Raw genomic sequence first — 27906 nt, 5'->3', positions numbered from 1 at the left:
ATGTGCAGGTTATACAAAGTGGCGCAGAGCAGACCCGTGCATAACTGCTGATTGCCAATTAGATTTATCCAGTGGCGTAGCTAGGTGGGGCCACGGGGGCCTGGGCCCCCCCACAAATTCACTCTGGGCCCCTGGTTGACTGGCAGGGGTCCCCAACCCCCGCCAGCTGAAGATTTTGTCTAGTGCTGGTCTGCGGCAGCTCCATCACTTTGCCTGCCCTGCTCTCTCTTCCCCGCATGTGCCCGACGTGAGGGGAAGAGAGAACAGGGCGCACAATGTGGTGGTGCCGGAGACCAGTGCTGTACGAAGTCTTCAGCTGGCGGGGGTTGGGGATCCCCAGCAGCCAGGGTATTTGGAGCGACGATGGGTGGCAAGGCGGCAGAGGGGGAGCGGCGGTGACGCAGCAGAGGGGGCACATTTTGGTCGCTGCCTCACCACTGCCCCCCTCCGCTGCCGTGCCGGCGGAGGGGGGCAGTGATGAGGCAGTGACCAAAATGTGCCCCCCCCCCACACCTTGTGCTCTAGCCCCAACCCACCTCGAGGTCTGGCAACACGCCCAACTTTGCGCAACCTATACAAAATCTTGTGGTCTACGTGTTTTTAAGGGGAACTGCCTTTTCCTCAGGCCGGGATCAGAACTGCTGAAATTATGATTTGGCAGTAAAACCTTTAACTGATGCCAGGTGGGAATTTGTAACACTCGGTGCACAAAGCAGACTGGGAGAGGTTGTCTCCGATCTGCAAGTGAAGCAACCCCTGGAAATTTTAACTGGGAGGGACTGGGAGGCTGCCATGTTTTCCTGCAACTGTCAGGAGGAACCTTCAACTTTCGCTGGCTGCTTTTTATCCGCATTTCTGGTACCTCCTCTGCCCCCCCCCCCCTCCCCCAGTAAAAGTCTGACTTGTTCTCAGCTGGCCTCGGACCCCTCCCTCCTTCTCACACACCCCGAAAGGGAAGCACAGTGTCAGGGAGAGAAACGGGAGGAGAAAGACACGGTGGGTGGGGAGAGACAGAGAAAGGGAGAGGAAGAGACAGGAAGAAGGAGGGAGACGGAGAAGGGAGGAGAGAGGCTGAAAGCAAAAGACAGACACTTGCAAAGATCAACAGAGGGGAAAGAAAGAGACGGCCAAGACAGACGAAGAGAAGCAGAAAGAAAGAAAGAAAGAAAGAGGAAAGTGAGAAGTTCTCGGTTCCCTCTGAAGAGAAAAGGGCAGGAGGAGCCGGAGCCGGGATGGGCAGGGGAGCAATTCTTCTGGACGCTGCTGCTGGCCCAGGAGGACCTTCAGCCTGTGAGTAATCCGTGGACTCTGCACAGAACCAGCACCAGCACGTCTGGCTCGCTGCAGAGAGTCTGACCGTGGAAGGAGCAGATGTAGCTGTGAAATTAGACTGCCCCCCCCCCCCCAAGGGTTCAATTGTCCTGCTGCTGCTGTGTGTAAGGAGAGGTCCACTGCAGGGGTCCAGAACCATCTGCTTACTTTGCTTTCATTTAGGCCAGTCCAGAGAGTCCTGGGCTGAGGAACAGGAAGGGGCTCAGAGCCACGAGGCTCCCTTGCCACTCGCAGCTCTGGTTTAGTAAACAATCTTACTTACTTAGTTAAATTGTATTTTATTTTATTTATATTCATACTTGTATCCCACAGTTGTCCAATAACTGTTCAATGTGGCTTATATTTAACAGTTGTTAGAGATGACATTGATTCAACTACATTTGCCGTGTTTTACTGTGGTTTTTACTGCTGTTATTGTCTATTGCTCAGGTTTGGTCTAGTCTTACTGTACACGGCCTTGAGTGAATTCCTTCAAAAAGGCGGTGAATAAATCCTAATAAATAAATAAGCTAACAATGCATATGGAATAGTCATTGGGTTTCTTGAGAAGATATGTCTTAGTTCATTTGTTAAAGTTACAGGTTGTGTTGTGTATTGTAGATTTTTTTATTACTTATATTTCTGAAACGACATTTTCATTGTGAATGCACTAGTCTTTTACTAAAGCTCATGGTAACCGTTACTTTATAGACATGACAGCGCTAATTCACGCACAAACTGCACAACCTGTTATGGGGCTGGAACGTGGTGGGTTATGGGTGGATGGGAGGATGGGCATGGTCTGCGCATTGAGGTTACGGTTCCGTCACTGCATGCTGTTACTTGTGCAGTTATTAAGTACCATGGAGTCAACGTTGATTCGTGGCAACTCTGTGAAGAGTTGTCCGTGTTTAGTCAGGTGACTAATCATTGACGGAGTGGCATCCAAAGCTCTCGGTCAATCCATCACTTTGTTGACCTTCCTCTTTTGCATTGACTTTCAACCTTGTGAAGCAGGATGTCTTTCTCCAAAGATCTTTCTTGTCATATGATGTGAAGTTTTGTCGTTGGAGCTTCCAAGGAAAGCTTAAGTTTGATCTCCTCCTGAACCAACTGATTTGTTTTTCAGGCAGTCCACAGTGTACACAGGATTCAGTGCGTATTTAGACTCTGGAACTCATTGCCGGAGAAGGTAGTGACGGCAGCTGGCCTTGCTGAATTCAAAGGGGGTCTGGATAGATTCCTGAAGGAAAAGTCCATTGATCGTTATAAAATTTTGGGGGGTTTGCCAGGTTCTTGGGACCTGGATTGGCCGCTGTCGGAGACAGAGTGCTGGGCTTGATGGACCTTTGGTCTTTTCCCAGAGTGGCGGTGCTTATGTGCTTATGGCACCATAATTCAAAGACATTGATTTCTTCCTGTCTGGCTTCTTCGCTGGCCAGCTTTCACATCCATATGACACTATTCAAAATATCAAGGCTTGAACAAGTCAAATCTGCACTTGAAGGTCTTGTCTAGGTCCTTCATAGTCCTTCTTCCAAGAGCGTTACATTGTTGGATTTCTTGACTGTTGTTTCATTATTGATTATTGATCCAAGCAGAACATAAGAACATAATAGTTGCCATATTGGGTCAACCAAGGGTCCAACCTGGTAGTGTCCGAAAAAATGGCAAGATTTTATGCCAACTAACTCCAAGGTTAAGCAATGGCTTTTCCAAGCTCTACCTTAATAACGGTTTATGGACTTTCCCTTCAGAAATTTGTCCAAATCTTTTTTAAAACCCAGCTACATTAATTGCTTTTTCTACTTGCTCCAGCAAAGAGTTCCAGAGCTTAACTATACCCCGAGTGAAAAATTATTTTCTCCTATTTGTTTTAAATGTGCCACTTTGAGGCTCATGTTCGAAAGAGAAAAGCATCCAAAGAGTGTCATAAAGGAGCATTTGGACGCATTTCTTCTCAAAACGTTCAAATCGGTATTTTTGAAACCTGTTTTGCAGACTTTTATGTATTCATTTTGTTTGCAATGCGTCCAAATCACAAGGGGACATGTCGGGGTTGTTGTGGAGGCGGGAATAGGGCGGGCCTAAAACTTGGATGTTTTACAGCCATAATGGGACAAAACTAAACGTCCTAGGTGAAAATCTAAATGCGTGGGGCTACACCTGTTTTTAAAATGAACAAAGGACAAAAAGGTGCCCTAAATGATCACTAGAGGGAACTAGGGATGACTCCCCAAAAATGTGGATAGAAAAATTACTCACCAGCCTCTATGACAGCCTGAGATGTTATAGCCAGGTCCATTACAGCAGCAAGCAGGTGGATCCAGGCCCATACCTCCCCCTACTGGTTAAACTTGTGGTGAGAAGTGTCAGCCCCCCAAAACGCACCTAAACCCTCCTGTATCCACAAAGGTGCCTCCTTCACCCATAAGGGCTATTGTAGTGGTGTATAGTTAGGGGCAATGGGTTTTGGGTGGGTTTAGGAGAGCTCAGAAGACAAGATAAGGGGTTAACAGTGAGATGTGTACCTGGAAGCATCTATATTTATTTATTTATTACATTTGTACCCCGTGCTTTCCCACACGTGGCAGGATCAATGTGGCTTACATAGTAACAATAAAAAAAGGAATTACAAGTCGTAAGAAGAATATACAATTTGTAGTAAACGTAATATTAATGGGGTTAACGGATAAGTAAATTGAACATAGGAGGAATTAGGTGTAAAGGAAATGGGCGTTAGGAGGTAGGCATAGGACGATGGAGAGGAAAAGATAAGGGATAGCAATAAGGATTATGGAAAACATGGTCAACATATAATAATCGTTGGTAAGAATCACGTGGGCAGGCTTTAGTTAGTTGAATCGTTAGGGTAGGCTTTCTTGAATAGATGGATCTTCAATGCTTTTCTGAAGGGCAAAAGGCCATTGATTGTTCGGATTGGTCTTGGTAGAGCGTTCCAAAGCTGGCTACCCAGAAAGGAAAAACTGGATGCATAGAAGGATTTGTACTTAATACCTTTGCAGTTAGGGAGGTGTAAATTAAGGTAAGGTTGCCCTCCAATGTTTACACCTAATACAAGTCCCATCTGGCCACAACCGTAAGAAACGCCCTGCACCTTAGTAATATATATTCTGGGTAAAACTTTATACTGAAGTACTTGCAAAGCAGCAGATTTGTTGAAATCATACAGAGTCACACAAAAAGGTCCAGAAACTGCTGATCTGTATAGTTATGCCCAAGATGCAATGACCACTGATCCTGAAATCATGTGATGCCCCCCACTCCAATAGTATCCCACACAACCCTGTACCAATAAGACAGTTTATTAAAAGTTGCGGACATAGTGAAAACTGAGCATCCAACTTCCCAAAGTCCCACAGACCTGATGGCGAAGGTGCAGCGCAGTCCAGTAGTGATACATTTGAAGGTAAGAAAAAACAAAACAGGTACGAGGGAGATTCCATCTGTCCTGTGTTTGAGCATACGAAGGAAAAGAACCCAAACCCAAATCCTGTAAAGCAGCTAGAGAGGTACAGCACCCCTGCATCCACTGATGAAAAAAGTAGAGCCATAGCCTACATGAAATGAGATGTTCCCCTCCAACTGCTGGAAAGGAGAGGCTTCTGGAATCTTGCCCTGTCTTTGCCGCCACCAACTCCATGCACTAAATGAAAATTAGATATAATAGGCATCTCTGAGACCTGGTGGAAGGAGGATAATCAGTGGGTGCCCCATTGCTCTCTTGGGATGTCTGGGAGACCAGTCTACTAAAACTTCTGGCCCCTCCTACATCCCAATGGCTTGATTTTGTGCGTTTTTAAACTTGTGCAGGTATTTTTTTTTTTTTCGAAAATGGCCTAAAAAGATAAACGCACAAAGCACAAAACCTTATTCAAAATTGTATTTATAAAAAAAGATGCAGATGTTTTTCTTTTTTTCAAAAATGGGTTATATTTCCTATTCGGAGTTGGTACGTCTAGTGCAAAACGTCCAAAGTCCGAGTTGGACACACTATCAAAAAAATGTCCCTCCGTGTAACTTCATGGAATGTCCCCTAGTCTTTGTACTTTATGAAAAAGTAAACAATCGATTCACGTCTACCCGTTCCACTCCATTCACTATTTTAGGGAACTATCCTCCTCTCAACCGTCTCTTTTCCAAGCTGAAGAGCCCTGACCCCTTTAGCCTTTCCTCATACGAGAGGAGTTCCATCCCTTTTATCATTTTGATTCTCCTCTTTGTACCTTTTCCAATTCTGCTATATCTTATTTGAGATGTGTTGACCTGAAGTACACACAGTACTCAAGAGGCAGTCTCAACACGGAGCGATACAGAGACGTTATGAGATTCTCTGTTTTATTCTCTATTCCTTACCTAATAACTCCTAATGTTCTCTTTGCTTTTTGGCCACCACCACACACTGAGTAGAAGATTTTAACATTTGTCCACAATGACCCCTGGATTCTTTTCCTTGGTTGTGACTTTATTTCACTGAATGAATAGTTAAGCTCTGGAACTCTTTGCCAGAGGATGTGGTACCAGTGGTTAGTGAATCTGGGTTTTAAAAAGGTTTGGAGAAGTTCCTGGAGGAAAAGTCCATAGTTTGTTATTGAGATGGACATGAGGAAACTACTGCTTATCCTGGGATTGGTAACCTGGAATGTTGGTATTATTTGAGATTCTAAATGGAATGTCGTTACTCTTTGGGATTCTGGAATGTTACTACTCTTTGGTATTCCAGAATCTTGCTACTCTTTGAGGTTCTGGAGTGTTGCTACTAATTGGGTTTCTGCTAGGTACTTGTGATCTGGCTTGGCCACTGTAGGAAACAGGATACTGGGCTAGATGAACCATTGGTCTGACCCAGAATGGCTACTCTTATGTTCTTATATGGAACCTAGCCTCATATAACTGTAGTATGGATTATTCTTCCCAATGTGCATCACTTTGCACTTGTCCATAACAAATTTCATCTGCCATTTGGATGCCCAGTCTTCTCGTCTCCTAAGATCCTCGTGCAATGTCACCCAGTGTACTTGCAAAGGTCCACTTTTTCTATTGCTTCTCCGTTAAGGATGAAATTATTGCTTTCAACGGTTGTCAGGATCCTTGTCTTCTCATTAAAGTGAAGGCCCATTTTGAAACTACGTTTCTTGGTCTTTATAATCAGATGCTTCAGATTGTTTTCACTTTCAGCCAGTAACGTTGTATCATCAGCATAGGGAAGGTTGTTGATGAGTCTTCCACCAGTTTTCACACCTCAGCTTCCTTCAGACAGTCCTGCTTCTCTGATCTTTTGTTCTGCATTTAGATTGAACAGGTTAGGGAAAAGTATGCAGCCCTATCATCTACCTTTGCTGACATTAAACCATTCTGTTTCTCCTTGTTCTATTCGAACCATTGCTTTTAGAGTGGAGAAGTAGCCTAATGGTTAGTGCAGCAGCTTGAAAGCCAGGGCAACTGGGTTCAATTCCCATTGCATCTCCTTAGGACCCTGAGCGAGTTATTTTATTTTTATTACATTTGTACCCCGCGCTTTCCCACTCATGGCAGGCTCAAAGTGGCTTACATGGGGCAATGAAGGGTTAAGTGACTTGCCCAGAGTCACCAGGAGCTGCCTGTGCCTGAAGTGGGAATCCAACTCAGTTCCTCAGGACCAAAGTCCACCACCCTAACCACTAGGCCACTCCTTCACTCTAAAAGCAATGGTTCAAATAGAACAAGGAGTTACTTAACCCTCCATTGCCCCAGGTATAACATAAGTACCTGTACGTAAAATGTAAACCACTTTGATTGTAACTACAGAAAGACAGTAGTATATCAAATCCCACCCCCTTGTCCTTTGATACTTTTTATGCACAGTCTGGTGTTCTGGTATACCTGAGCTTTTTCATGTGGCCTTGCTGTAGTTAAAGAAACACATGTAGATACCTTTTGGTATTCTTTTGGCTTTTCAAGGATCCATCTTACATCTTTGATTATGTCTCTTGTTTCTCACCCTTTCCTGAACCCTCATTGCACTTCAGGTAATTCTTGTTCCAGATATGATTTCAGCCTCCACTGAATGAGCTTGTGTACAATCTTGCTGGCACGTGGGATCAGAGTGATTGTGTAATAATTTCCACAGTCAGCCACGACATTGTCTTCCAAATTTCCTGGCAGAGCCTTGTAAGTATTCTAACAGCTGTATCTGATTGCTGTAAGATTGCAATGGAAATACCATCAGTGCCCAGTGCTTTGTTCTTTGATAAGGCTTTCTATACTGTTTCTACTTCTTTCATTATTATTATTATTAGCATTTGTATAGCGCTACCAGACGCACGCAGCACTGAACACCTGACACAGAGAGACAGTCCCTGTTCGATAGAGCTTACAATCTAAAATAATACAGACAAGACAATTAAGGGCGAGGGAAGTACTGGGTGAGAAGGAACAGGAGGGGGGGGGGGGGGGCCTGGAACAGACTTCCTGAGCCCATACGCCGTGCGCCCTCGCTGCCCATTTTCAAGTCCTTACTCAAGGCCCATCTCTTCTCCCTTGCTTTTGGTGCCTAACCACCTTCCCATTCCTGATACCTACACTGACTACATAGTTTTTACCTTTAGATTGTAAGCTCTTTTGAGCAGGGACTATCCTTCCCCATGTTTAAATTTGTACAGCGCTGCGTAACCCTGGCAGCGCTATAGAAATGCTAAGTAGTAGTAGTAGTAATTGAGTAGTGGCTAGGAGCCAAAAGCAGCGGTGAAAAGGTGGGTTTTCAGCATAGATTTGAAAACAGGTAGAGATGGAGCTAGACGTACAGGCTCAGAAAGTCTATTCCAGGCATAAGGTACCACGAGGGAACAGGAACGAAGTCTGGAGTTAGCAGTAGAGGAGAAGGGGGACGACAAGAGAGATTTGTCCAGTGAGCGGAGGTCACGGGGAGGAATGTAGGGAGAGATGAGAGTGGAGAGGTAATGGGGAGCTGCAGAATGGATGCCTTTAAAGGTCAGTAAGAGAAGTTTGAACTGTATGCGGAAGCGGACAGGGAGCCAGTGAAGTGACTTGAGGAGTGGGCTAGTGTGGGTATAACGATTTTGGCGGAAAATAAGTCGTGCTGCAGAATTTTGGACAGACTGGAGAGGAGAGAGATGACTGAGCGGAAGACCAGTGAGAAGTAAATTGCAATAATCCAAGCGAGAGGTGACAAGGGTGTGGATAAGGGTTTTGGCAGCATATTCAGAAAGGAAGGGGTGAATTTTGCTAATGTTGTAGATAAAGAAACGACAGGTTTTGGCGATCTGTTGAATATGTGCAGAGAAGAAGAGAGAGGAATCAAAGATGACACCAAGATTACGAGCCGAGGAGACAGGGAGGATGTGAGAGCCATTAACAGAGATAGAGAAAGGGGGAAGAAGGGAGGTGGGTTTAGGGGGAAAATGAGAAGTTCAGTTGTAGTCATGTTTAGCTTCAGATGGCTTTCATCACCAACAGTTTCTGATCGTAAAGTACAGGTTGAAACGGCTGTTGATCAATTTGATCTTTTTGGCATAACGGCTCGGTGTATTCAATGTGGATCCTTGAGCATCTTTTAGCATTGCGATTCGAGGAGGCAGTAAGTGGTTCTGGGCTGCCAGCTTACTTACAACGTGCTAAAGGACTTTTCTGTCTGGTAACTGCGTGAAAACCTGCTGGGACACTCCCAACCGTTAGGCCACAGGCCTTTTGCTTTGCACGCATGCATTTTTGAACCGTACAAAACTTTACCTCACTTTAGTACAACATACATAGTAACATAGTAGATGACGGCAGAAAAAAAGACCTGCACGGTCCATCCAGTCTGCCCAACAAGACAACTCATGTGTGCTACTTTTTGTGTATACCCTACTTTGATTTGTACCTGTGCTCTTCAGGGCACAGACCGTATAAGTCTGCCCAGCACTATCCCTGCCTCCCAACCACCAGCCCCGCCTCCCACCACCGGCTCTGGCACAGACCGTATAAGTCTGCCCAGTACTATCCCCACCTCCCAACCACCAGCCCCGCCTCCCACCACCGGCTCTGGCACAGACCGTATAAGTCTGCCCAGTAATATCCCCGCCTCCCAACCACCAGCCCCGCCTCCCACCACCGGCTGTGGCACAGACCGTATAAGTCTGCCCAGTACTATCCCCGCCTCCCAACCACCAGCCCCACCTCCCAACCACCGGCTCTGGCACAGACCGTATAAGTCTGCCCAGCACTATCCCCGCCTCCCAACCACCAGCCCTGCCTCCCACCACCGGCTCTGGCACAGACAAGACAAGGGTCTCTGTGTTGCACACCTGTAATATGAAATGAGCTGCCACATGGATGGCGGTGTTGTGACAGGGGAAAGATTACTAGGGACATGACAGAAGTGTTTTTATTCATTTTTGATATATCGCTAATAGCAATGGTGGTTTACAGAATAAAATTGCAGTAAAATCTTAGAAAAAAAGATATTATATCAAAGTAAAAAGAAAGTTAAAAGTACAGCACTGCTCAAGTGCTCCAACCCCCGTCTGAGCCACCAGAACTGCAACCGCAAACTAAACATTTTTTTTTTTTTTTTTTTTTTTTTTTTAAATTTAAGTTTTATTAATTGTTATAACTAAACATTTTTAAGCACCAAACGCATCAGTAAATAAATGCGTTTCATGTTGTCTTTTGAACGAAAAATACGAAGATTCTAATCTACTACTACTTAACATTTCTAGAGCGCTACTAGGGTTACGCAGCGCTGTACAATTTAACAAAGAGAGACAGTCCCTGCTCAAAGAGCTTACAATCTAATAGATAAGAGTGAGCCAAGTATAGGACAATCAAGCCATTGTGACATCACTGATGAGGTTGGCTCTTAGGCATTGGTGGAATGAGGCATTATGACATCACAATCTCAGCTCTGGATACCAGAGACTGAAACTCTTCACACTAAGGGGGGAAGTGGGCCAAGTATAGGACAGTCGAGCCATTGTGACATCACTGATGAGGTTGGCTCTTAGGCATTGGTGGAATGAGGCATTATGACATCACAATCTCAGCTCTGGTTAAATCACTGCTATACTACTACTACTACTTAACATTTCTAGAGCGCTACTAGGGTTACGCAGCGCTGTACAATTTAACAAAGAGAGACAGTCCCTGCTCAAAGAGAGGTATTGAGGTAGTGAATTCCAAAGGGCTAAAACTAGATGCATGAATAGTGTCCAGAAATATACCATGGAATTAAGAGAGATTTTATTGTGAGGAACGTAAGGTTCGTGGGCTACAGACGGCTTTATTACTTGAGCAAGGGGGCGAGCGGCTATCTCTCAGCGGGAGTGGGCTCCTTTTCTTGCTTGGTACTGGAGCGAACAGTGATTGAGCCTTATGGATTGCCGTGAACCTTTTCTCCTTTTGGGCTCTAGTTATGGACCTCTCCTTGTCTTCTTTTCCGTGTTGGATCCTGATAGATTTCTTTGTTTGTTTCAGTTCTGACTTGCCTCTAGTCCGGTACCATTCTGTCTCTTTCTTAGTGGGAGCTGGTTTGTATGGGGGAGGGGGGGGGCCTTGTAATCTGTACGGTTGGATATGAGTGCAGTGTTTGCAACCTGTTTTTCTTTTTCCTTGTTACATGGTTTTGAAAACTAAAACATTAAGGGGGCCTGTTTACTAAGCCACGCCATAGGTGCATAAGTACATAAGTAATGCCACACTGGGAAAAGACCAAGGGTCCATCGAGCCCAGCATCCTGTCCACGACAGCGGCCAATCCAGGCCGAGGACACCTGGCAAGCTTCCCAAACGTACAAACATTCTATACATGTTATTCCTGGAATTGTGGATTTTCCCCAAGTCCATTTAGTAGTGGTTTATGGACTTGTCCTTTAGGAAACCGTCTAACCCCTTTTTGAACTCTGTCAAGCTAACCACCTTCACCACGTTCTCCGGCAACAAATTCCAGAGTTTAATTATGCGTTGGGTGAAGAAAAAGTTTCTCCGATTTGTTTTAAATTTACTACACTGTGCTTTCATCGCATGCTCCCTAGTCCTAGTATTTTTGGAAAGCATGAACAGACGCTTCACATCCACCTGTTCCACTCCACTCATTATTTTATATACCTCTATCATGTCTCCCCTCAGCCGTCTCTTCTCCAAGCTGAAAAGCCCTAGCCTCCTTAGTCTTTCTTCATAGGGAAGTCGTCCCATCCCCGCTATCATTTTAGTCGCCCTTCGCTGCACCTTTTCCAATTCTACTATATCTTTCTTGAGATGCGGCGACCAGAATTGAACACAATACTCAAGGTGCGGTCGCACCATGGAGCGATACAACGGCATTATAACATCCTCACACCTGTTTTCCATACCTTTCCTAATAATACCCATCATTCTATTCGCTTTCCTAGCCGCAGCAGCACACTGAGCAGAAGGTTTCAGTGTTTTATCAACGACGACATCCAGATCCCTTTCTTGGTCCGTAACTCCTAACGTGGAACCTTGCATGACATAGCTATAATTCGGGTTCTTTTTTCCCACATGCATCACCTTGCACTTGCTCACATTAAACGTCATCTGCCATTTAGCCGCCCAGTCTCCCAGTCTCGTAAGGTCCTCTTGTAATTTTTCACAATCCTCTCGTGAGTTAACGACTTTGAATAACTTTGTGTCATCAGCAAATTTAATTTCCTCGCTAGTTACTCCCATCTCTAAATCATTTATAAATATATTAAAAAGCAGCGGTCCTAGCACGGACCCCTGAGGAACCCCACTAACTACCCTTCTCCATTGTGAATACTGCCCATTTAACCCCACTCTCTGTTTCCTATCCTTCAACCAGTTTTTAATCCACAATAGGACATTTCCTCCTATCCCATGACCCTCCAATTTCCTCTGTAGCCTTTCATGAGGTACCTTATCAATCGCCTTTTGAAAATCCAGATACACAATATCAACTGGCTCCCCTTTGTCCACATGTTTGTTTACTCCTTCAAAGAATTGAAGTAAATTGGTCAGGCAAGATTTCCCCACATTAAAGCTGTTCTGACTTGGTCTCAGTAATCCATGTCCACGGATGTGCTCTGTAATTTTGTTTTTAATAATAGCCTCTACCATTTTCCCCGGCACTGACGTCAGACTCACTGGTCTATAATTTCCCGGATCTCCTCTGGAACCTTTTTAAAAAATCGGCGTTACATTGGCCACCCTCCAATCTTCTGGTACCATGCTCACTAGAGGCTGCGTCAGGGGCTAAAACAGCTACTGTGGTCCTAAAAGGCACAAAGATCATCAGAGCTAAAATCCACTGAAAGCAGCAACTGTCTCTCTCATTTCAAGAGAGTTCTCTTGAATGAGAGAGACAGTTGCTGTGTTTCTATCAACACTGCATGCTGCAAGGTTCGACCATTGCGTGTTTGTGCCTTTTGGGACCGCAATAGCTGTTTTATTCCCTGACGCAACCTGTAGTGGGTGAAACGTGGCCACGTCGGGACATTTTACAGAGTGGCTCAAATAAAGTCTTTTTTATCATATTAGACGTGGGTTCTGCTTTACACGTTCAGGTCCTGAAGTCTCTCCTCCAGCACTGACTGTGGCCTGGTACCCACATATTCACGTGCTCCTCCCCAGTACCAACCAGTGGTGTAGCTACGTGGGGCCATGGGGGCCTGGGTCCCTGTAGATTTGCCCCTGAACCCCCCTGCTGATGACCCTCTTGACCCCCCTCCCGCTGCCAACCTGCCGCCACCGTCGCATACCTTCGCTGGTGGGGGACCCAAACCCCCACCAGCCGAGGTCCTCTTCTTCTGGCGCAAGGCTTCGTTCTGTTTCTGTGAGTCTGACGTCCTGCATGTACTCACAGAAACAGAAGAAAGCCTTGCGCCAGAAGAAGAGGACCTCGGCTGGTGGGGGTTGGGGATGAGGGGGTCGTCGGTGAGGGGAGGGCAAAGTTGTTGGTGGTGGTGGCGCCGGTGGTGGTGGGGGGGGTTGGCAATGGCGGGGGTGGGGGGGGGTCAGCAGCGCTGGGGAGGGGGCTAAAATGTGCCCCCTCACCTCGGGCTCTGGACCCCCCTCCCGCCGAAATCTGGCTATGCCCCTGGTACCAACCATACAGTGCCAGGGGTCAGATGGGAAGTTAACTGCACAGTGCCAGTGAATATCCAGGGATGGCCGGCTGAGCTGGGTTTAAGCGGACAGGAAGCCTCTCCTGCACACTTAAACCTTGTTGAATACCGACTCCAGCACATTTGCCTAACAAGATAGAACAGTAGCCGCATTTTTCCAAATCCAACCCAATATTTTGTAAATGTCTCTGTCTTTCTTTTGCTTTTCTCTGTAGAAAATCACAGAGCGTTTCCCCAGCAGTTTCGAAAATTAAGAAAATGACAAACCTGTGCGGATGTCCTTAGCATACATGTGACAGCTCCCCACGGACGACTGTCTCTTGCGAGGCCAATAACCTCGAAGGTTAATATGGAGACCGAGATACTGATCCTGGCATGCGAGTGAAAGAGGTAAATACCCTGTAAACTGCCTGTCAAAAATCTGTCTGCTTCAGAATTCCCACAAAGCACCTGTGGGGTGAACAGTGTGCTTAATTTTTTATTTTTTTTTTATTTTTGCTGCATTCAAAAGATGTCTGGGGGGGGGGCACTTTCCCCCAGTCGTCTACTGGAGTAAGAGAGGTACATAAGCACATAAGCACTGCCATACTGGGAAAAGACCAAGGGTCCATCAAGCCCAGCATCCTGTCTCTGACAGCGGCCAATCCAGGCTTCAAGAACCCGGCAACCCCCCCCCCCCAAAAAAAAAAATATATTTTTAATAATGTTCAATGGACTTTTCCCTCAGGAATCTGAAGTGAGACTGAGTGAGCGGATGAACACTATGAGATGAGTGGGTGAGAAAGTGAGTGAGCGGATGAACACCATGAGATGAGTGGGTGAGAAAGTGAGTGAGCGGATGAACACCTTGAGATGAGTGGGTGAGAAAGTGAGTGAGGGGATGAACACCATGAGATGAGTGGGTGAGAAAGTGAGTGAGCGGATGAACACCTTGAGATGAGTGGGTGAGAAAGTGAGTGAGGGGATGAACACCATGAGATGAGTGGGTGAGAAAGTGAGTGAGGGGATGAACACCATGAGATGAGTGGGTGAGAAAGTGAGTGAGCGGATGAACACCTTGAGATGAGTGGGTGAGAAAGTGAGTGAGCGGATGAACACCATAGGATGAGTGGGTGAGAAAGTGAGTGAGGGGATGAACACCATGAGATGAGTGGGTGAGAAAGTGAGTGAGGGGATGAACACCATGAGATGAGTGGGTGAGAAAGTGAGTGAGGGGATGAACACCATGAGATGAGTGGGTGAGAAAGTGAGTGAGCGGATGAACACCTTGAGATGAGTGGGTGAGAAAGTGAGTGAGCGGATGAACACCATGAGATGAGTGGGTGAGAAAGTGAGTGAGGGGATGAACACCATGAGATGAGTGGGTGAGAAAGTGAGTGAGGGGATGAACACCATGAGATGAGTGGGTGAGAAAGTGAGTGAGGGGATGAACACCATGAGATGAGTGGGTGAGAAAGTGAGTGAGCGGATGAACACCTTGAGATGAGTGGGTGAGAAAGTGAGTGAGCGGATGAACACCATGAGATGAGTGGGTGAGAAAGTGAGTGAGGGGATGAACACCATGAGATGAGTGGGTGAGAAAGTGAGTGAGGGGAGCATGCATCAGTAGTGAGAGACTGAGTGAGAGGATGAACCAGGGGGTGCCAGGTGGGTGAGCGGGTAGAGGAGCCGTCAGTCTGCAGCTGTATGTTTTCACTTCTCCTGTCCTATCCCACAGCATTTCTCATGAATTCCAGCAAGAAAGTTGACTTGAAGATCATCATTCTGGGATCACTAGGGTAAGACACTCTCTCTGCAAACTTCCCTACAGCCATATACCCAGGGCCCGAACCCTGTCATAGAACAGCATAATTGAAAAAAAACCCCCATAAAGTAGCTCGATTCTTTGGAACCCAGCAGCAGTCTGAAAGGTTTACTCTCTGCTCAAATTACTCAAATCCTCAGGAGTTTTATGCCTGTATTTCCTTTCACCAGGGTCGGGAAAACATCCCTGCTGCAGCAGTATGTGAATAAGAGATTTTATGAGGATTATCGGACCACCCTTGGAGCAAGCGTCCTTACGAAGAGCATCAAAATTGAGGATACCAGCATCAAACTCCAGGTAAGCTCCTGAGTCACACCTGGGAAGGAGGAGGAGCTTCAGGGGCCTTGTTGACATGAACTGTCCCAGGGTACAGGTAATCCCAGCTATAAAACACAGTACATAAAACCAACCTAATTAGCAGTAATAGACAATGCTGGATCTGAATAGGCACAGAGACCAGATTCCACCCACCCTCCATGAGACATTTTGACAGATGCATGATCAGGAAGTTAGATGGAAGCAGTGGCGTAGCTACGTGGGGCCTGGGCCCCTGTAGATTCGGCCCTGGCCCCCTGCCACGACCCTCTTGAACCCCCCTCCCGCCACCAACCCTCCTCCGCCGTCGCCGCCCGCCCAGCATGACGTACCTTGTTTGCTGGCGGGGGTCCCCAAACCCCGCCAGCCGAAGAGTCTGCTTCAGTGCCGGAGTTAGTAGACTCTGGTGCCTTCATTCAACGAGTTCGTGTGAAGATCAGCTGGTTTTGACGCCTTACGTCCTGCACCGTGCATGTAGCCCCATGCAGGACGTAAGGCGTCAAAACCAGCTGATCTTCTTCACACGAACGCCGTTGAATGAAGGCGCCAGAGCCTACTAACTCCGGTGCTGAAGCAGACTCTTCGGCTGGCGGGGTTTGGGGACCCCCGCCAGCAAACAAGGTACTTCATGCGGCAGCGGGGCGAGCGGCGATGGCGAGGGAGGGTTGGTGGCGGGAGAGGGGGTTCAAGAGGGTTGTCGTCGTCATTGTTGTCGGGGGGGGGGTCCAAAACTGGCAGCAGTAGCGGGCGCGCGGGGGGGGAGGGGGGAGGTGGCTAAACAGTGCCCCCCCCATCTCGGGCTCTGGCCCCCCCTCCCGGCGAGGTCTGGCTACACCCCTGGATGGAAGGGGTTGGGATTTCTGCAGTCTGAGACCCTCCTCATGTCTCACAGTGCCATGTCTTGTACCTCTCTCAGATCTGGGACACGGGGGGTCAGGAGCGTTTCCGATCCATGGTCTCCACTTTCTACAAAGGCTCAGACGGTTGCATCCTGGCCTTCGACGTCACTGACCAGGATTCCTTTGACTCTGTGGAAGACTGGCGACAGGACTTTCTGCAAAGGATCTGGCCATCGGGAGAAGACTTCCCCATGGTGATGCTGGGGAATAAAATTGATATCAGTGATCGGCAGGTAAAAAAAGGTGGGCTCAGTACTGGGAGGTGGGGGGAGGGGGTGGATTCTGTCAGTGGTGTGAGAGCCCCCAAGTCATTAATATTACACACATCTGTGACTGGAAGACTGATGGGGCCGACACTCACCTTCCTCTAGCTGTTTAAATCTGTTCTACATTTAATAGGTTGAAGTTAATTTTGTGCTCTGTTAACAATGGCCTGACATTGAATATTAATAAGACCCCGATTTTACTTTTGACCATTGGTAGGGATCAGGGGTGTATCTGCGTGGGGCCACAGGGGCCTGGGCCCCCGCAGATTTCGCCCTGGCCCCCCTCCCCGCCGTCAACCCTCCCCCGCTGCTTACCTTTGCTGGTGGGCGGAGGGCCCCAACCTCCGCCAGCTGAGGTCTGACCCGCAGTCTTCATATTTCGTCTTCCTCCGACTCCTCCGTGGCCATGCTGCAAAGAAGTAACGCTGCAGTGCTGATTCGTTGAATCCAGTTCGGAGTCTGACGTCGCAGCACGTTGTACGTTGTTGGGGCCCCCCGCCAGCAAAGGTAAGCAGTGGGGGAGGGTTGACGGCAGGGGGGGTGGAGAGAGGCGGCGGCGGCGGGGGGGGGGGGGAGGGAGGCAAAAATGTGCCCCCTCTCTCTGGCTCTGGCCCTGCCCCCCCTATTGCCGGATTCCAGATATGCCCCTGGTAGAGATGTTTACCTCGTAATGAACACTATATGTCTCTCCTTCTCGACTATTCCCAATTGTGTCTGTAACTATGAAACTACTATAACGTTACTCTGTATTTGTTTCTCTACCAGAGTTGGCGAACGCCTTCACGGTGCTATGTAAGCCACATTGAGCCTGCAAATAGGTGGGAAAATGTGGGATACAAATGCAACAAATAAAAATAAATTTAAAAACTGTTGTACAGAGCCTAATCGCTCCATATTTTCACTATGCTAATTAGGACTTCAGAAAACACAGATAAAAGCATTACAAAATGCACCGAACTCGCTGGCCAGGGTCCAGATGTTCAGAACATATTACTCCTGTTTTAAAGAACTTACACTGGTTTATTTATTTATTGCATTTGTATCCCACATTATCCCACCTCTTTGCAGGCTCAATGTGGCTTACAATTCGTCATGGATACTGGAAATAGAAGAGAATATACATTTGGTTTTACAGAGGGTTTTGTGTTACACGGTGGTGAAATACATGATTGTATTAAAGCAAAAGACATTATAAGACATTTCTGGATATTTTAAAGATTATACAGTTACACGTGTTGATCTTTGTGATATATCTTGTCGAAGAGATAAGTTTTCAGTAGTTTACGGAAATTGGTCGATTCATGGACCGTTTTCAGGTTACGTGGCAACGCGTTCCATAGCTGCGTGCTCATATAGGAAAAGGTAGATGCGTGCATCAATTTGTATTTCAGACCTTTACACTTGGGAGGATGAAGATTAAGGAAAGTGCGAGAAGATTTTTTTGCGTTCCTTGGTGGTAATTCTATTAGGTCTGACATGTAGGCTGGGGCGTCACCATGGGTGATTTTATGGACTAGGGTGCAAAGTTTGAACGTGATGCGTTCTTTTAGTGGCCTATTCAACAACGGGTCCAATTCAAAATTCTCTGGCATTTAAGAATTTAAAACAACAAGTCTCAGAGATACTGGCAGCTACGTTACATATTTACCAGCCGAATCGATTGTTGAGATCGGGAACCAAACATTTACTAGACATTCTGATGAATATAAACATAAGATTTTTTTTACATGGCTGGTCCAGTTCACTGGAATAGGCTACCTTTAAAATTTAGGAATATTGCAGATTTTAAAGAATTTAAAAGGGAACTTAAAACATTGTTCTTTATCCAAGCAAGCAACAAACAAACAGGGTGACTCATTTGACTTTTTAGAGAGAAGAAACCTCTTGGAAATTTTGACTTCTGTTCCTTCTTTGCAACATTCCTCTACCCTGTTGTTTCTTGTTTGACAGCTGTGGAAGGACTTTTCCCACTCTTTCTGCTTTTGTTCATGCAAAGCATACACAGCTGGAGGATTTGGTGCCTGTTTTGAAAAATGTAATCGATTTTATTTGTAATGGTGTTATGTTATGCTGTGAGTTCATTTTGTCCTTTATATTATGAACGTAATTTTGTGATCCACTAAGAACTATGGATTAAGCAGAATATAAGCTTTGTAATAAATAAAAATAAAAATACATACAGGCTTTGGGCTGGTTCCGGAGTCGTGGCTGCTCTTGAATGGGGGAGGGGACATGGTTTGTTGGGTTAAACTAGCTTTTTAACATTTCTTATGTGCTGTTAAATGTCAGTTGCTATTTTATTTTCATTTTTTAAACTATGGATGGTGGGGTCTAGTTATATATTTTTTCTTTTTCTTTGAGTAAAATTGTGCACGTCAACTTTTTGTTTTCCAAAAGTCCATTGCATTGATAAACATTGGTAATTACAGGTAAACATGACCCCCCACCCCTCGATATTCAAAACTATTTAACTGGCCAGACACAGCTGCTGACTGGTAAAATAGCATATCGGCGGGAGATAACTGGCTGAATATCGGGCGGAAGTGTACAGAGAGTACGAGACAGGAGGCTTCAGACATCTGGTCCCTGCACCTTACTCACCTCACGGTGCACAGGGACAGTCACCTGACGACCTGTTTCCATCTTAGACACTAATTCTCAACGCTTATAAAAAGAGCAGGATGTCTTCTAACGTAGTTAATATACACACAGCTCAATATCTCTATAAACCTCAGCTGCTGACTCATTTCACACGAGGGATTTCAACCCTGTGACTCACCACAATCATCACTGGTTTCACTAGAAAAATATTTCACTAAAACCAGTTTTTTGCCTTATTTGCATAATTTTATAAATATAAATTGTAAATCACTTCACTTAAAAGGACTCATTGCCGACGCGGGCCACGTTTCGCCCAAATGTAAGCCGCATTAGGGCCGGTCCTTAACCGTATACATTCACGTTTGTCCTTCTACTCGTGCGCGTCACCAGCTGAGGTTTCTGAAGACTGATAGAGATATTGAATATAGGGTCCCCTTTTACTGAGCCACGTAGGCGCCAACGCCCGACTACCTCGTGGCTCTTGCGGATAATTTCATTTTTGGCACGCGCTTGAAAAATAATTTTTATTTTCGGATGCGCGCCAAGTGGCATCTGACGCGCGTAGGTCCTTACCGCCCAAATTCTTTACCGCTACATCTATGGCTGGCGGTAAGGTCAGAGACCCAAATTGGATGCACGGCAATTTTGATTTTGCTGTACGTCCATTTTCAGGGGGAAAAAAAGAGGCCTTTTTTACAGGCGCGCTGAAAAATGATTCTGCACGCTCCCAAAACCCACGCCTACACTACCGCAAGCCGCTTTTCAGCGCACCTTTATAAAAGGACCCCATTGTATGTTAGAAGACTTCTTACCCTTTTTTATAAGCATTGGGATTTAGTGTGTTTGCTGACTGGATCCCTACATGTGGTTTGCGACTGATAGTAAGATTGATTAGCAAAGCATATTGCTCCACGCTTTCCAAAAATACTAGGACTAGGGGGCATGCGATGAAACTACAGTGTAGTACATTTAAAAACAAATAGGAGAAAATTTTTCTTCACCCAACGCGTAATTAAACTCTGGAATTCGTTGCCGGAGAACGTGGTGAAGGCAGTTAGCTTGGCAGAGTTTAAAAAGCGTTTGGGCGGTTTCCTAAAGGACAAGTCCATAGACCGCTACTAAATGGACTTGGGAAAAATCCACAATTTCGGGAATAACATGTATAGGATGTTTGTATGTTTGGGAAGCTTGTCAGGTGCCCTTGACCTGGATTGGCCGCTGTTGGGGACAGGATGCTGGGATTGATGGGCCTTTGGTCTTTTCCCAGTATGGCATTACTTATGTACTTGTGTACTTATGTACATATTGCAGGTATCAAAGGAAAAAGCTGCCTGCTGGTGTAAGGAAAGAGCCATCCCTTATTTTGAGGTCAGTGCCAAGGATGATATCAACGTGGAAGAAGCCTTTGAAACTGTGGCGAGGCAAGCCCTGAAACGGGTAAGTACCTCTCATTGGAAAAGAGCAGCAGAACCATCCAGCCAGAGCGTTGAATGGGCCATACTGACGCCATCCCAGACCTACCAAAGAACACTCCAGCCTGAATCCATGACAAACCTATGCAACTTTCTATCATCAAGCTTTTTGGGAGGAACGATAGTCCTGGGTCCCTTTGCAAGTCACTGATCCCTGAGCATGGTTGCACCTGGGAATCCAAGAGGGGCATAATCAAATGGGGGCGCCCATCTATAAGGACGCCCATCTCTAAGGATGGCGCTGCGAAAGGGCGGGGCAACCTGCATTATCGAAACAAGATGGGCGGCCGTCTTTTGTTTCGATAATACAGTCGGGGACGGCCAAATCTCAACATTTAGGTCGACCTTAGAGATGGCCGGCCTCAGTTTTCGTCTATAATGGAAACCAAGGACGGCCATCTCAGAAACGACCAAATCCAAGCCATTTTGTCTTGGGAGGAGCCAGCATTAGTAGTGCACTGGTCCCCTCTCACATGCCAGGACACCAACCGGGCACCCTAGTGGGCACTGCAGTGGACTTCACAAATTGATCCCAGGTGCATAGCTCCCTTACCTTGGGTGCTGAGCCCCCCAAAACCCACTACCCACAAATGTACAACACTACCATAGCCCTTAAAGGGTGAAGGGGGGCACCTAGATGTGGGTACAGTGGGTTTTGGAGGGCTCCCATTTACCACCACAACTGTAACAGGTGGGGGGGATGGGCCTGGGTCCGCCTGCCTGAAGTGCACTGCAGTACCCAATAAAAACTGCTTCAGGGACCTGCATACTGCTGTGATGGAGCTGGGTATGACATTTGAGGCTGGCATAGAGGCTGGAAAAAATGTTTTTAATTAGTTTTTTTGGGTGGGAGGGGGTTGGTGACCACTGGGGGAGTAAGGGGAGGTCATCCCCGATTCCCTCCGGTGGTCATCTGGTCAGTTCAGGCACATTTTTGAGGCTTGGTCGTGAACAAAAAGGGACCAAGTAAAGTCAGCCAAATGCTCGTCAGGGACGCCCTTCTTTTTTCCATTATCGGCAGAGGACGGCCATCTGTTAACCACGCCCCCATCCCGCCTTTGGTACACTGCCGACACGCCCCCTTGAACTTTGGCCGTCCCTGCGATGGAAAGCAGTTGAGGCCGGCCAAAATCGGCTTTCGATTATGCCGATTTGGCCGGCCCTGAGAGAAGGCTGCCCATCTCCCGATTTGTGTTGGAAGATGGGCGCCCTTCTCTTTCGAAAATGAGCTAGCAAGTCACAGAGGGAGTTGCTATCAAATCGATACTTTCCAGTGTCTTAGTAACACAGTAAATGATGACACAGATAAAGACTTGAATGGTCCATCCAGTCTGCCCAACAGTCACACTCATTATCACTTCATGACTAAATCAACAATGAACATGATATAAAATACTTGATCATGGTCTTCCTTTGGTATTTCTGGGACATAGACCGTAGAAGTCCGCCTGGCCCTGTCCTTATGTTCCAACTACTGGAGTTGCCGTCGAAGCCCACTCCAGCCTATCCAAATCCTTCTTTCACTTGTGGGACACAGACCATAAAAGTCTACCTGGCACTGTCTTCGCGTTCCAGCTACTGAAGTTGCTGGTCAAGCCCTTTCCAGCCCATCCTAAACCAGATTATCATATATGGGACACAGCCAATACAAGTGAGCCCGACACCGGTCCTAGTTCATCACTGCCGGAACCTCCATCCACACATACAGCCATTTAAGTTTGGGGTTTTATTTTATGCCATCCATTTTCTATTTCGAGATCCTCTGTGTTCATCTCATGCCTTATTGAATTCTATCTCCGTTTTTGTCTCTGGGGCGTAGCCAGACCTCGAGGTGAGAGGGGGCCAGAGCCCGAGGTGGGGGGGCACATTTTGGTCTGCTGCCCTGCCACCGTCCCTCCTTCCCCCCTGCTGCTCCCCACCCACTGCCGCAGCAAATACCTTGGCTAGCGGAGGTCCCCAACCCCTGCCAGCTGAAGCGTTGTCCAGCGCCAGTCTCCGGCACCACCGTGTTGCCTGCCTTCTCTGTCTTGCCCTCACGTCCTGCACGCTCCTTTTAGTGAAACCTCCGCCAGCAAAACCAGGGGCCCAGAGGAAATTTGCGGGGTTCAGGCCCCCCGTGGCCCCATGTAGCTACGCGACCGGCTCTCAGTACAATTTACTCTTCTTCTGAGTCTATCCCACATGAAATAAATCTGTTCATCAAGTTGGTCCCTACAGAGACGGCAGAGGCTAGTGTTGAGAGCCCAAGGCCTCAGAAGAGGAAGCTCAGAAGAGAAGTCTTAACTCAGAAGAGGAAGCTCTTATACACTGATTTAATGCTGGGATTATGAAGCCACATTTATATGTAGACATAATGTTGTTTTCCCTTTCCAAGGCCCGACTGTGCTGAAGAGGCAGCAGTCCGTGTGGAGATGAAATCCTGATCTCATTACATGCGTGTCCTTAAGTGGATTTCTGACTCCTTTTATCCATTGCTGACCTGTGACAGATTGGGGGGAGGGGGAGGTTGGTGTGCTGAGGTTTTCTAGTTTAGTGGGGGGGGGGGGGGGGTTGGATTTCTGGGGTTTTGCTACTTTGGTACATTGGACTTTGCTATTAGAAGGGCAGGTGTGGGATTATGTGATTCTGTGAGTATTTGGAATAATGATTGATTGATTTCCTTTTAGGTTTGTGTTACAGGGATGGGCCAATTGCTCAGTAAGGAATTAATCTGTATCAGTTATTGTATTTTCATCTGTGATGTAGACTGCTTTGGGCTTTGGGTTCGTGTCTGTGAAGTAAGATCACCCATTTGAAAATTGTCCCCAAGGATAAGTCCCAAAGCCTAGTCAAGAAATGTGTGAAGTTACTCCAGTAAAGAAAAGTGTCACTGTGTATTCTGGAGTCAGTATTCAAAGCGACCACCGGGCAGGAGATTGTCTTGCCTGATTAAATTGTTTCCATCTCCTATCCACTGATACTCAGCAATACGTAACCGGAAAGGGCTGCTTAAGCTTAACCACCCTTGTACTGTCCGGTTAGTGCTAGGGCCTTCTATGAGTGAAGCCTGTACTGAACTGGTTAGTGGTGGTAATCAAAGTGCTAATCGCAAAATGGCTGGCCTAACTTTAGCTGCTGAGTTAATCAGGCACCGGTCCAAATATTGGCCAGTTCCTGGTGCCTGCTCCCTTCCTCTGATTCCCCTTCTCTAACCCCTGAAGACAAGTCCAGGCCCCCACTCTCTCCCCCTTTAGGCCCCCCTGGAGGTCTAGGGGGCCCTAAGGGCAGGAACAATGTCCACTTGCTCCTGCCTGTCATGGTTCTGTCCTCAAAATGGCTGCATTGACCTCTAGTGGCTCTCTCATGGCACTTTTGTAAGGCCCCTTTGTAGAGGTGCCTAGGCAATGCCTAGACACAACCCGGAAGGTGGGAGAAGGGGCACATAAGTTATTCATTTGGTGGAACCAGGGTCAGGGCCAACCTTAAGGCTGGAGGGTTGAGCAAGCGAGACATCAGACTGTCCATCCATGCAAAAATCCAGACCACACCATGCGGTAACTTAAAACTGGAACTTTACTGTACTTTCAGTCAGTGAAGCACAGGAACATAGTAACACAGTAGATGACGGCAGAAAAAGACCTGCATGGTCCATCCAGTCTGCCCAACAAGATAAACTCATATGTGCTACTTTTTATGTATACCTTACCTTGATTTGTACCTGTCTTTTTCAGGGCACAGACTGTATAAGTCTGCCCAGCACTATCCCCGCCCCCCAACCACCAGCCCCGCCTCCCACCACCGGCTCTGGCACAGACCGTATAAGTCTGCCCAGCACTATCCCCGCATCCCAACCACCAGCCCCGCCTCCCACCACCGGCTCTGGCACAGACCGTATAAGTCTGCCTCCCACTACTGGCTCTGCCACCCAATCTCGGCTAAGCTGCTGAGGATCCCTTCCTTCTGAACAGGATTCCTTTATGTTTATCCCACGCATGTTTGAATTCCGTTACCGTTTTCATCACCACCACCTCCCGCGGGAGGGCATTCCAAGCATCCACCACTCTCTCCGTGAAAAAATACTTCCTGACATTTTTCTTGAGTCTGCCCCCCTTCAATCTCATTTCATGTCCTCTAGTTCTACCGCCTTCCCATCTCCGGAAAAGGTTCGTTTGCGGATTAATACCTTTCAAATATTTGAACGTCTGTATCATATCACCCCTGTTTCTCCTTTCCTCCAGGGTATGCATGTTCAGGTCAGCAAGTCTCTCCTCATATGTCTTGTAACGCAAATCCCATACCATTCTCGTAGCTTTTCTTTGCACCGCTTCAATTCTTTTTACATCCTCAGCAAGATATGGTCTCCAAAACTGAACACAATACTCCAGGTGGGGCCTCACCAATGACTTATACAGGGGCATCAACACCTCCTTTCTTCTGCTAGTCACACCTCTCTCTAGACAGCCTAACAACCTTCTAGCTACAGCCACCGCCTTGAGACACTGTTTGGTCACCTTCAGATCCTCAGATACTATCAACCCAAGATCCCTCTCCCTGTCCGTACATATCAGACTCTCCCCACCTAACACATACGTCTCCCGTGGATTTCTATTCCCTAAGTGCATCACTTTGCATTTCTTCGCATTGAATTTTAATTGCCAAACCTTAGACCATTCTTCTAGCTTCCGCAGATCCTTTTTTCATGTCAGTGGAGGGAGAGATTTCAAAGACAGATTTTGGTGGCAAAGTCAGCGCTTAAATCTTCTATGGGGAAATATACTAGTGCCACTAGCAACACCCCCTCAGAAAGTCCAATTCCTCCCTTGCTTCTAGGCTCCCCTTCCAGAAAGTGCCAGAAACTGCTCTAATCCCCTGGCAGGATCTGGTACCAGAAGGTCTGAGTACCTCAGGTGCAGGAAAAACAACAGCTCAGAAGTGCAGCCTAGAACCCCTAGATCTGCAGATGGCTTGAAACAAAATGCTGGGACCGACTGCTAGAGAAATCCACCAAAACCTCACTCCAGTTGGCTGCCAGCCACCAGCTAGATACAGCCACTGATGCACTGTTAGGAACAGCAAGGGGAAGACTACACAGCAGCCCTGTACTGTGCAGTTTCCCTCACTTTTACACCTGCTAGAGGTCAGGGCAACTATTTTGAGGCCAGAGCTGCAACTGAGTGGGTATCACCACCAGGAATATCAAAGCTAGGCCCGAGGAGGCTACAGAGAGTATATGTGTGTGTGTGAGGGGAGTCTCTAAGTTTCGTCATAGGGGAGGGAGGGTGACACAGAGGGGGTGAGGGCACCTCCTTCTCATGTAGAACCTGGTCGATAAGATCCAGTTTTCAGCACGGCCCCAGCTATTTAGTGGCACTGACCGCTGTTGGCTGAATATTGACCGGTCTGATTTCTGTTTGTTAATTTTCGTTTAAGTGAAGGGAAAGTTAAGCATTTATCATCAGGGGATGTTTTTCTGTCTGTCTTACAGTACTGGGAATCAATTGAGAGTTATCTGACCGATTCTGTTAAGCTGACATCCCTGGAGCCCACCGCTAGAACCTGCTGCTGATCAGTCCTGCCGGCCTGGACACACTGACACAGGCCTGACTCCTTGTCTGTACCTGCCTCGCCTCCACCTGCGGTCTGGAAGATCTGGGGTGGTTTCTTCTCTGCACTGAATTCAGGCCTGACAATATGGCTTATGAGGTCTGAGTGCCACAGTTCATTCCTGCAGGGTCTCGTGGCAGCAGAGGACGGCAACAAGCTCCAGCACCTGAAGAGGAAAGACAGAGGGGTAGGACGCACATGACCGAGCACCTGCCACTGGGAGGCTCACTACCTGGACCCTTAACCACTCTACGCTCAAATTCCAGGCTGTGTCCTAAAAAAGAGATAAACCAAAGCTTTAGCAGCATTTGCACACTCGCTGCATATTAACAGAAGTGCATTTCTCGCAACAAACAGAGAGAGATGAGTCCCAGCGCTGCCTGACCTTGTGTTACACAGCTGCATCTGCAGCTCTTCAGTATTGACCAGGAGAATGTCAGGGAGACCAGCCTCGGGTATGCAGAGACCACGCACAGTCCTTAGTCACAGAAGGACGTGAGAAGGATGTGGAGAATTGTTCAGCAGCACCTCTGGGCTCTGACACACCATCCTGGCTTTGAAATCTCTCCGTGACATTACGGGTTCTGTTGTCTTTTGGTTGACCTCAGAAACAGCAATGCCGACACGCACCCAGATTCAAAAACACCCTCGTTTGCAAACTTCTAAACAAGGAAACAAGTTCACCCATCCAGACTGAGGGAAGTTTTGTTGTAATCTTGCTTTTAAGTTATAATCTCTGGGCTCTATCTCAGCTGGAGCTGGCGTTCCCAGTATGGCAGTGCTTATGAATTGGGATCTCTCCAGGCAGCGGGCCAACCGGGCTTTATTTCTCATATACCACACCCATGCTGATAACCCAGGGGAGCTGGGGCAGAGCCTCAGCCTTAAAGATTATAGTGTAACCTGGCTCTGGCGCTGTTTTTTTTACATTAGCCAGAACACAAAATGTATTTACTTACCAATCAGGCTCAGTGACAATCAAGAGTACACAGAGCGCTGCTGATCTGGAAATGGACATACTCACATGCTGAAAGTATGCACAGATCACGCAAGGGGCTGCGAAAGAGCTGTCATGTCGTCCGTCTCAACTCGGAGTCTGCAGGCAAAAATGTGCATTTTCTTTAGATCCCTGTTTTGTTTTATTTGTCTTTTCTTTCTTTTAAGGGGTAAATGCTATTAATAGTGTCCCTTTGTGCACATAGGGGAGGGGGACAACCACGGTCCTCAAGGGCCACAAATTAGTTGGTTTCCTAGATTGAATATGCATGCGATTGATTTGCATACAATGAAAATCAGTCTCCTACATATTTATTATGGAAATCTTGAAAATGTGTCTGGGTTGTGGCCCTTAAGGACCATGGTCCCCCCTCCCCCCAGGGCTAATTGGTGAGGTGTGAAATCAACAAATAAAAACGTATAGTCTGTGGTATTGACACAAAGGGGGGGGGGATGACTTTTACCCCTTTTGTTTTAGGTTAAAAGTGACAGGAAGCTACAGGGGAAGCATCTTTTTAGATCTGGGGTTCTCAACCCAGTCCTTGGTTCACACCCAGCT

General features: G+C 47.0%; 1 protein-coding gene and 1 long non-coding RNA gene across 4 annotated transcripts; one reads left to right on the top strand and one right to left on the bottom strand.

Annotated features, from left to right (window-relative positions):
• Nucleotides 1–908: 908 nt before the first annotated feature.
• Nucleotides 909–27811, top strand: RAB7B (RAB7B, member RAS oncogene family). 3 transcript variants are annotated; one of them, XM_030221677.1, is made up of 8 exons: nucleotides 909–1290; nucleotides 7341–7482; nucleotides 13627–13801; nucleotides 15129–15189; nucleotides 15386–15512; nucleotides 16447–16662; nucleotides 20608–20733; nucleotides 26233–27811. In XM_030221677.1, the coding sequence occupies exons 4-8, from the start codon at nucleotides 15137–15139 to the stop codon at nucleotides 26311–26313; spliced, it is 603 nt and encodes a 200-aa protein (XP_030077537.1). In that variant the 5' UTR covers nucleotides 909–1290; nucleotides 7341–7482; nucleotides 13627–13801; nucleotides 15129–15136; the 3' UTR covers nucleotides 26314–27811. The 3 variants fall into 3 exon arrangements, with proteins under 3 accessions (XP_030077537.1, XP_030077535.1, XP_030077538.1); XM_030221675.1 differs by lacking the exon at nucleotides 7341–7482; XM_030221678.1 differs by lacking the exon at nucleotides 7341–7482 and having other exon boundaries at nucleotides 909–1294.
• LOC115482110 lies at nucleotides 23176–27906 on the bottom strand. The gene is made up of 3 exons (XR_003944034.1): nucleotides 27806–27906; nucleotides 25605–25608; nucleotides 23176–23187 (listed from the first exon to the last, which is right to left on the bottom strand). It is a non-coding gene; the product is annotated as an uncharacterized LOC115482110 (long non-coding RNA).

Source organism: Microcaecilia unicolor, chromosome 12, assembly GCF_901765095.1.
Source record: "Microcaecilia unicolor chromosome 12, aMicUni1.1, whole genome shotgun sequence".
Lineage (NCBI taxonomy): Eukaryota > Metazoa > Chordata > Amphibia > Gymnophiona > Siphonopidae > Microcaecilia > Microcaecilia unicolor.
Note: the sequence above shows the minus strand (reverse complement) of the source record. Positions and strands in the feature narration are given on the sequence as shown.

Bases quoted from the DNA above. Each gene is read 5' to 3' on its own strand.
- RAB7B (XM_030221675.1), top strand. From the start codon at position 15,137: ATGAATTCCAGCAAGAAAGTTGACTTGAAGATCATCATTCTGGGATCA. The intron at 16,663-20,607 runs GTAAAAAAAGGT...TACATATTGCAG, and splicing joins TTGATATCAGTGATCGGCAG to GTATCAAAGGAAAAAGCTGC. The intron at 20,734-26,232 runs GTAAGTACCTCT...TCTGTCTTACAG, and splicing joins CGAGGCAAGCCCTGAAACGG to TACTGGGAATCAATTGAGAG.